The sequence below is a fragment of the Meleagris gallopavo genome, chromosome 13, assembly GCF_000146605.3.
Source record: "Meleagris gallopavo isolate NT-WF06-2002-E0010 breed Aviagen turkey brand Nicholas breeding stock chromosome 13, Turkey_5.1, whole genome shotgun sequence".
In the NCBI taxonomy this organism is placed as follows: domain Eukaryota; kingdom Metazoa; phylum Chordata; class Aves; order Galliformes; family Phasianidae; genus Meleagris; species Meleagris gallopavo.
This window is the reverse complement of record NC_015023.2, coordinates 6167556-6176801: the sequence shown is the minus strand read 5'-3', so window position 1 is coordinate 6176801 and position 9246 is coordinate 6167556. Positions and strand designations below refer to the sequence as shown.

The 9246-nt window shown below is 45.1% G+C and overlaps 1 protein-coding gene across 1 annotated transcript in view; it reads right to left on the bottom strand.

The window, feature by feature from the left end:
* Positions 1-1414: 1414 nt before the first annotated feature.
* The window catches only part of LOC100549374 (zinc finger protein 423-like), a 61825-nt gene continuing 53993 nt past the window's right edge, over positions 1415-9246 (bottom strand). Inside the window, exons 3-4 of the mRNA XM_019619745.2 lie at positions 3039-3170; positions 1415-1566 (exon numbers count right to left, since the gene is read on the bottom strand). Coding sequence (XP_019475290.1) covers positions 1430-1566; positions 3039-3170 — 269 coding nt within the window. The 3' untranslated portion in view covers positions 1415-1429. The remainder of the gene's footprint in view (positions 1567-3038; positions 3171-9246) is intronic.

Genomic DNA, 9246 nt, shown 5'->3' with positions numbered 1-9246 from the left:
AAAAAAAAAAAAGAAAAGAAAAAGGAGGAGCCATTGCTAAGACTATAATTTAACAAGGTTCTATTTATTTGACTGTCTGATTGTAAACGTTAATGCAGTGGCACAGGAAGCCAGTACACCCATTTTAATTGTGCTGGCATCTTGACCAAATACCACTTAAAAGGCAAATCGAGATGAAAACACTGAGCTGGCATTGCAAACCATTGCTGCCTTCACAAAATACTCCTGGTGACAATACACAAACCCAAATCTGCTGACTTTATTCAAACATTAACAAGGTATAGTTAAAACTTTTGTACACTTATGCAAATCAGGTTGCTAGAACAAGAGAGAGAAGAGATTCCCCTGGGAGAAAAAAAAATAAAAATAAAATCAACAAAGTGAAAAGATCAACCATCCTTCCACAGCGTGACAGCAAGACAGAAGAGGCAGCAGCTTGGGAATTGAGCAACATAAATAAAAACTCTCCAAAGTTTAAGTAAATTGTGTATTACAAAGCTAACAGATGTAAATGAGGCACAAGATACCATTCTAGGAGAAGGCCACGTTTGCCAGCAAACAGCACTCCATGGCAGCACATCTCAGGTAAAGGCACCTGATGAAGGGCAGGGCAGCACTCCTGCAGCACAGCACTCTGTTCCCTTGTGGCACAGCGCACACACGCAGGGCTTGTTCTGCACTTGGAGCAGCACAAAGTTAATGCCCCACAGAGTTTCCAGCCTCTAAGGGCTCAACACCAAAGGTACTGACACAATTTAAAACCCAAACTCAGCAGTACAGCTCCAGGGCAACCCCCGGGATCAGGACTCCAGCAGCAACTCCAGGTCAAGGCCCAGTCCCTCACAAAGCAACCAGGAGCATAGGCCAGGCTCCACCTCAGGAGCAGGTAAAACAGAAGAGACCACAGCCCCTAGGGAAGCCAATATGCAATGCCTGGTTGGCAGAACCTGCTGCTTATTAACGTGCTATTACCTTGGTGGAGCTGCTAATGAAGCATCATGTTCAGCTGTACTCATGCTTTGCTCTCACACCTGGGTGGGGAAAATTCCTTTACTTTTGACTTAGCGGTGAGGAAGTGTACTATTTAGCAGTAAGGGCAGTGTACTATTTGCTTAGTCTTTGTATGTTAATCAGTTCCTAAATTATTAATAGAGAAAAAGAAATTATTTACAAGGTGTTTGACGTAGACATGTCAGGATGTAGCAACTCTATTGTCAAGAGAAATACTCATAAAGAATCATGATATCTGCCTTGTCTTATTTACTTATTTCAGCCATGCTCAAAGACCCTTCTCTCTTGATACCATCCCAGGAGGTAGAAGACTGAGTTTAAGAGCAGGAGGAGAGACTGTACTGGATGCGCACTTTCTCCAGTTGCCGTACAAGGGTGAAGGCTACACACAGAAAAACCAACAGCCTCGGCTTTACTCTTACTCCTCTTGCAAACATACCTGAAGCTCTGTTTGAAAGAAGAACTTCTGTGGGCACTGGGAACAGTCATAAATTTTATCTTCCTGTCCGTGGACTGCAAAGATGTGCTGCTGCAGTTTATTTGCCTGCACAAAAACTGAAAGAACACAGTACAATTAGTTAAAATCGTTTCATATAACATATCCCATCTTGAACTACACTTTTATGACTGCAAAGACTCTAAAAAGTCCAAGGATATCCACCAGAGAAGTGCCAATACACTCAGTGCAGCAGAACGTCCTTACCAGTGGTCAATTTAGAATCTCCAGGCTGGCAGTCAGCTCACTTCTGATTCTGGCTCTAAATCCTGGATGGACTTTTGATATTTCACATAAAGCTAACGCTGTCCACGGGTGACTGGAAGAACTCAGTCATCAGAGCGAGCAGAGGACGTCACCGCTCCTGCAGGGAGCCTTGGCCCCACAGCAGGTGCATTGGATGCATTTTTAATGCAGGACAACTGGGCCAGGAGCAGCCTTGATAGCTGGTCTGGAGGATGAGTGCCCAGAGCAGCATTTCTGGCAGACACGTGAACCTGAAAGGGCAGGCTGCCACGGTGTTCAGACCTTCTAAATGGGTTGTCCTTCCAATATAGAAAAAAAGATTGTGATTTAATGTTACAGATATACCATATACATTTGGATTTTGAATTGATAATTACCCTGCCTTTAACAAGTGAAATGAGAAACATATTAAACTTCAGCTTCAGCTGGTTAAAAACATCTCATTCAATTTTTGTCTCATCCTATATGACTTTTCACCAGTAAATGAAAAAAGCTACTTCAGCAGAATTAAAGAGATGCAGTCAAACACATTACAGTGTGCTTCAGGAACAGAAAAACTGACTCCAAGTTCTCAAAAAGCAGTTCTCAGACTGTGGGCCAGATCCTAAGAAGCACAAGGCTGAAGGGACTGCAGGAGCTGACACTCAGCCCGTGGTCACGCATGGCAGTCATCCCTACGCAGTTAGGAAACTCAGGTGTTAGCTGCTATTCTGATGAGTGAGTAAAAGGCACCCTTGAAATGCATCATGAAGATGTTTTGAGAAGGGACCATCCAGGACCATTTGCACTGATGAGACAGCTGAAAACAAACCTCAGGGAAGGAAAACAGTGCAGGCCCTCAGATGGACATAACTGCAAAGGAGCTGGAAACAAGTTGACACGAGCAGGCTGCCCTTAAAGAAACCTGTCGGAGGGAGGTGTCAGACCACACTGTTGTGTGATGGGATCTCATGTGAACGAGGCTTGCTGCTGCACGTGGCACACAAGGAGAGTCCTCACGAGAGCAGGCCCCTGCCTTGCAACTTCTGCTCAAAGAGATGCACCTCACATTCAGGCCACAACCTGAAAGGCCCCAGTTGCGAGAAGTAACACAGGGCTGGCTGCATTTGGGCAGTGCCGTGAGATGTCAAACTCCTCAGTGCTGCAGTTTCAGACAGGAGATATTCTGAACATTTCCAAACACGGTATTTCTTTTCCCAAGAAAAGGCATACAGTATTTTACAAATCCCCCGAGTGTCATTTCTGGATCAAGCCACTGAGGCTTGTCTCAGTCTCCCTGTCTTACCTGTGAAACAAACAGGGCATTTGAATGTGCCTCCCATCCCCTCAAAGCTGTGCTCAATCAGGTGACACAGGAGCTTTGCCGGAGAGTCAAACATCTGGTTACACAGCTTGCACTCATGATTGATGCCTTCCTCTGCAAGGTTCAAATGATACAACTTGTTAGTGACACAGCACATTAGCGTCTGCGATGCAGCAGTCGGCGAGAAACTCCCGTGCCCAATGCCGTGCACACAACTTCAAGGGCCCACAGCCACCAGCAAGACACAGCCCTGTGCACTGAGCTCAGGTCAGCAGCCCCGCTCACGTTAGGGCCATTTATCTGCAGCCGGGATGGAGGCAATGCCGTGTGCTGCTGCCGGGCTGCGCCCATCCCGTGCCGCTCCTCGCGCCTCTGCACACAACAGAGACGTCGCTGCTCTGTGTATGTATTATTAAATACTCAGCATTTAAAATGAATTTAACAGTGAATTCAACCACGTACTCTGAAAGCAGGCTTCGTCACCTCAGATTACACTGCAAATATAGCAGGGAGGAACAGACTGTGGAAGAATAGCAGGAGCCCAAATCAGTGCTGGCCTTAATTTTATATCTCTTGGCTTTTTCCAAGCTGAAGAGAGACCATTAAAGTGATTAAAATGTCATTTGAAAGAGTAATTTCCATGTAACATATCCTAAACATTATTCTAGGAAGTGCACTGAATATGCAGTGCCCACTGCAAATGCCCCGTGATCTAGAGGAACTCACAGGGAAATAATAACAATCATTCTTAATTCCAGCCTACCACCTTTGTAAGATGGTATGTTTCTCTTTTACTGACTTCTGTATTTTTGATGTCTCTGTGTCAATTTTTGAGGTATTGAGGCCATATTTCCTTTGGTTTTCTTGAAATGAGGAGGGAGGAACAGAGATTAAAAAAAAACATAGGCTTAAAATGTACTCTTTATACAACCCAGTGAACATCTAAACTTAAAAGATTTTGCAGATGGTTTTTGTAAGCACTTCTCAAAAACATCTTCCCTTCAATATGGCAGCATGCATGAACACGTATTTTAAAAACTAAAGAAACTGCCTTTTGATTTACACTCAGATTTATTTTAATATCTCCAAACATCACTGACTTCAGCTGATAGTTCCAAGATGCCCAAGAAATGACCGCATCATCCCATGAAATAATCTCCTGCCAAACGCGTTTGGATCTTGCAAATAATGTCAGCATTCAGAAGCACAGCCTCTATTTGTAATTGCTTTAAATAAGCTTTAAAGCAGTCAAACAGAGGGAAATCATTGTTTCTTTAGGGTTTTTGGTGCTCCCAGGATCTCAGAGTGGCCCATGGAGCTGAGCTGAACAGCTCCCACAGCCACACATCTGCATAGCTGCAGCTGGGGCATCCCCAGAGCTCATGTTGCCTTGATGGGACCTCCATGCGAGGAGGGGGGGGAAATAGAAATTATTTACAGAATGTATCAGTATGCAGGGGGCAAGCTTCTGTCCCTCCCTGAGGGAGGCTGCTGGCCTTTCTCTGCAGAGGGCAGAAAGCAGGTAAGGATCTGTGCCTCGCACCACCTGAGCACGCCCAACAATGCATGCAATAAACTTGGAGAGGACAAAGCAGATACTGGGGGAATGGAACAAATTCCTTCTGCGAGTAAATCAGAGAAATCATGTTTGACATTAATTTTCTACTCTCCACATAGTGAGTGCTTGGAAAATAGTGATTCATGCGCAGCCCGGTCCTGTGTGAGCATGTGTGTTCATAAATACAGACACAGGCTGCTGATGAGAAGACTGCTCCTTTTGCAGCCTAAATATCTTTAATTTCAATACAATTAAAAAAAGAGGATTTCACAGGATTTCGACTGAAGTATGTTTCTACCAACTTGGTCTGTTTAATTAGGTACCAGAGACTGTATTCTCTTGGCTGATCCGCAGTATTTTAAATAGTTAAACCTATAACAAACAAACTAAAACTCGAATGAAAAATAATAAAACATAATGGGTTCCTGCAGATCTGGAAATTTATCCCACTCGAGGCAAGACCTTTTGATTTGCAAATCCACTTCTGAATTATAAGGCCTTCTCCTCACCGGTGGGGGTTTTTATTCCACTCCCACAGGAGTCCATTATGTATTTCTCGTGTCTATAAAACCATCCAGGAAGAAAAAAGGTGGAAAAAAGTACCATGGTTAGCATGACAAACGCTTCTCTTTTCATGCATGTGTATTCAAAATATGAAAATGCCCAAAGATATAGATAGAATTGCTGCTATAATCACTCTCTTCTCCGTGGCATTTTACAGCATATTATTTTACACAGAAACGCGGTGCGTGTATAGGGGCACTCAGTCACCTTTGGAGAATAACTTCAGTGAATTATCTGGGATCATACAGGAGCACAAGGCTGCCTCCAGACAACGCAGCCAACGCCGGCCCTCCCTCCAGCCACGTGTGCCGGGCGTCAGCAGCACAGCGCATCGCGGCGTTCCCCTCATCGCTATTCTTCTTAAAAAAATAAAAATGACAGGCATCTATGAGACCTACATAACTCCAGTGAATTATGCAGCCCCTCTCATTTGTAAAATAAAATGCAGATTTTTACAGCTCTCTGTGCTAGATCTTCTCCCATCTCTCCGTAAGTGTATCTATGCGGGGATCAATTGATTTAACACTAAACGAGCCACGCACGGCCAACAAGAATCTTGGGCTCCTTGCCTTTTTTTTTTCCGGTACTCAAATTAATAAGCATTAATTTTACAGTTCATTTCTCAAAAAAATAATAGGGTGTGCTCTTGTTTAAAACAAGCAGGCCTGCTGGATTCTGTCAGGCTGAAACTATGTCAGGCCAAAAGAGGAACAGAGCGCTTTGTGTAAAAGTATCATGGGGAGATGATAGTATCCTGTAATGTTTTCAGTACCTACTTTTGTCTCCAAAAGCATTTGATCCCTGGCAGACACACACTTATTTCCATACTGGTCTTAAGGGAAGCCGGTAGGAACGAGAGCTGATTATCTGAATCCTGAAGGTGAAACCTGGGTGGTGCCCACTGATGTCAAAGGCAGCGATTGTCTAAATGTTGAGGTACATAATTTACTGCCTGTTTGGAGGGCTGGGGGCTGCGCGGCCCCAGCTGAACCGCGGCGGTGGAGCACGTCCTCATTGTTCTCAAGTTGAAATGCATTTGCAGGATGGTTCATGTGTTGATAGGAGCTTAGCTGCATTTACACCAACACCCTGCCCGCTTCTGAGCGGGAGAGCGCCTCTCCATACAGCCCTTTCTGCTGCTGCAGCGTGCATTTAATACATATTACAACGAGGCTCTCAGCCTCTAAGAGTACTGACGCCGGCAGCCTCCTGGCGAGGATGCAGTATAATTAATAATGCTGTATTAAGCCCGCGCACTGTATCAGCTGCATTTCTAATTATAACTATATTAATAGCGATATAAAACGATGTACTAACAGTGCCATGTACCGACATATTATCAAACCAATAACAAACTGCAATTTGAACAATAAAACAGCATCGTCTTCACTGTTAGTTAAAACTTCTCTCAACTTGATTTAATAAAGCAAAATTTCCCCTCATGGAATAACCACAACAGTCCTAATTTGAAGGAGTGCGTGCGGCCGTCTGATGCTCCTGACAGCAGCACATATCCTGTGCCACGGCTCTACCTCACTGCAGCAAATTACAACAATAAAAGGGAATGTCTTTCCTGTACTCAGATATACACATCCATGGCTTAACCACACTTTTAATGAACTTTGAAATGCTGTAATTCAGTGTAACAAAGCATTAATATGCTGTGCTCACAGAGAACCTTCTCCCGTCCCCTATATCATAAATCTGGTAGAATTAAATGGGCCATGTAAGGAGCATTCCGATTGTAACAGAAATAAATACAAATTGGAATGAACGCAGGGAAATAAAATGAAGACTGCATGAAACTATTCTGTTTATGCAATTCATTCCTCAGTAAATAAGTAAGCAAAGGGATACATTTGTAACAGGAGAAAAGCAGGAGGAGCCCAAGCACTGATCCATGTGGCTGTGCAGGAGCGAGGGGCTGTGGCCAGGAGGTGACAGTGATGGACATCCCTGCTGAACAAAGCCATGGGAACACAGGGCCGGCAGCACCAACAGAGATCCAACGTGACTGCAAAGCCTGGGGCTGGGAGCAGGACACACCATTGCCAGGGGACGGCAGATTCACAGAGGTTCACGCCAGACTTGGACGACGCCCGTTATCCAGATGGCATTCTTCCACTGCTGCTGTTTCTACGCCCCGTCCCGCTGTATGGCATCCCCGGAACACTCTGTGCCAGTGGGTTCCATAACGAATCCCGGTGGACAAGGCCAAGCCCTCCCACACCCTGCAGACTCTGCGCGAGGCCTCGCAGCCTGGCGGTGGGAGGCAGCGGATTGATGGCAAGGCAGCTGAGCGTCACCTGGGGAGCTGGGTGCCATCCTCCCAGGGATGCTGGAGGTCAGTTACCATGGCAACATTGAATGAGCTCAACCTTGTAACTGACCCTTATCTTTTTTTGATCTGTGGCCCATTTGGGACTAAGGCTGGAAATCAACTGGAAAATAATCCGGTCACATATCAGAAAGAAAATTATTTATACTTATTTATCCAGGTAGAGCTCGTATCTCTCTCTGACGCCTCCTGTCCTGCTCCCAAGCGCATCACACAGCTGAGCAGGACGTCCAGCCCCATGCCACAAGACCTGTGCCCATCCCAACCCACAAAGCCATGAGCACGCCCATGTTCCACCAACACCTCACCTGGCACAGCCACGTGGCCTCGGCCTCTGTGCAGTAACCACGCACCTGCGCCCAGCCCTCCTCGGCAGCTCTAATATTTGTTGGGATCTGGTACCTGTGTTCTTTTGTGCATTCTTTCTCCACTGAAATATGATTCTGCTTTGAAATACATTTATATGATCTAGAATGGCACAACACTGATGTCTTTTATGAGCTGAAGATTGTTTAATAAAATCTTGCATTCCTGCCTCATCCTTATGACAATTTTACTATTATAAGTTTTCAAGGGATATGAGAGCTGTCCACTGTGGTTAGAAACATCAATTTAATGAAAAATGATAACATGGGGACTTTGATTTTTCTAGAAGCTATATAAGGAAAACCAACAAAATTGCAGAGCATTCCAAGCATGCACTGGCTCTGGCACAAGACCCGCTAAAACCCGTCCTTCTTACAGCCTTCCAGTGGATGCTCAGCCCTGGGAGCAGTCTGGCAGAGCCGAGGGGCTGCCCCGCTCCCAGTGGGGGAAGGGCTTTGGGAACCAGGGAGCAGTGAGGAGATGAGGAGACCACAGCTCCTGGCAGGGTTCACTGGTGCTGGACCAGCACCAATGGGTTCTGGTAACCAACTCCAATGCTTCTGGTGATGCACTCGTTATACGGCCTCTTTTCCAGGTATTCTTTTTTCAGGCTAAATTAGCCTAACTGCATAACAGGCTTTAAACTCTTTTCAGCATCTCAGGGGGCCTCAAGCTCAAAATATGCAGAATTAGATGCCAAATTATTTATAGGGTAGCTGTGAGTTCACTGCCTCCAGTACATGTCACTGTGCTGCAATATTAAAATGACCATTAAAAAGAAGCACAGTCCCAGAGGGACTCAGATGAGATTGCACAGAGTTTCTACTGAACATGAGGGCAGCCTGCTCTAAGCCAGTGCCTGTGCTGCAATGGCACAGGAAGGCCTTGTGTCACTGAGGATGGCTGGAGATGGGCCCACCAAGGCTGTCCTATCTGCTTAATTTTTAGCTTATAAGAAAAAGAAAACCTGAAAGCTCAAAGGAGTCCATGGAGCTGTGCATCATCAGTCTGCGGGCTGCAGCATCCAAGAGGGACGCAGCCTGCATGGCATATTTTAATCTGAGAAACTGCATTTATAGATCATTTACAGAGATGTGCTGCACTTTAGCCCTGTAATTTAAGAATCTAACAGCCTTTCTGTGAAAACATGTCTGTTTCAATTGCCTACATTAAAACTTCTCGTGGATCAAAGTCTGATAAGTCTGGCTGTTCCATCACAACTGTCCATTAAGGACTAACTCCAATGGCTTCCGTGGAAGTGCAAAATCTGTAGAAGAAAAACAAACCTACGTTGAGCATTCAAGTCCAAATACCTGCACAGAATGAGCCTGGATGAAGCTAAAAAAAACCCTTAAGAACAGCTA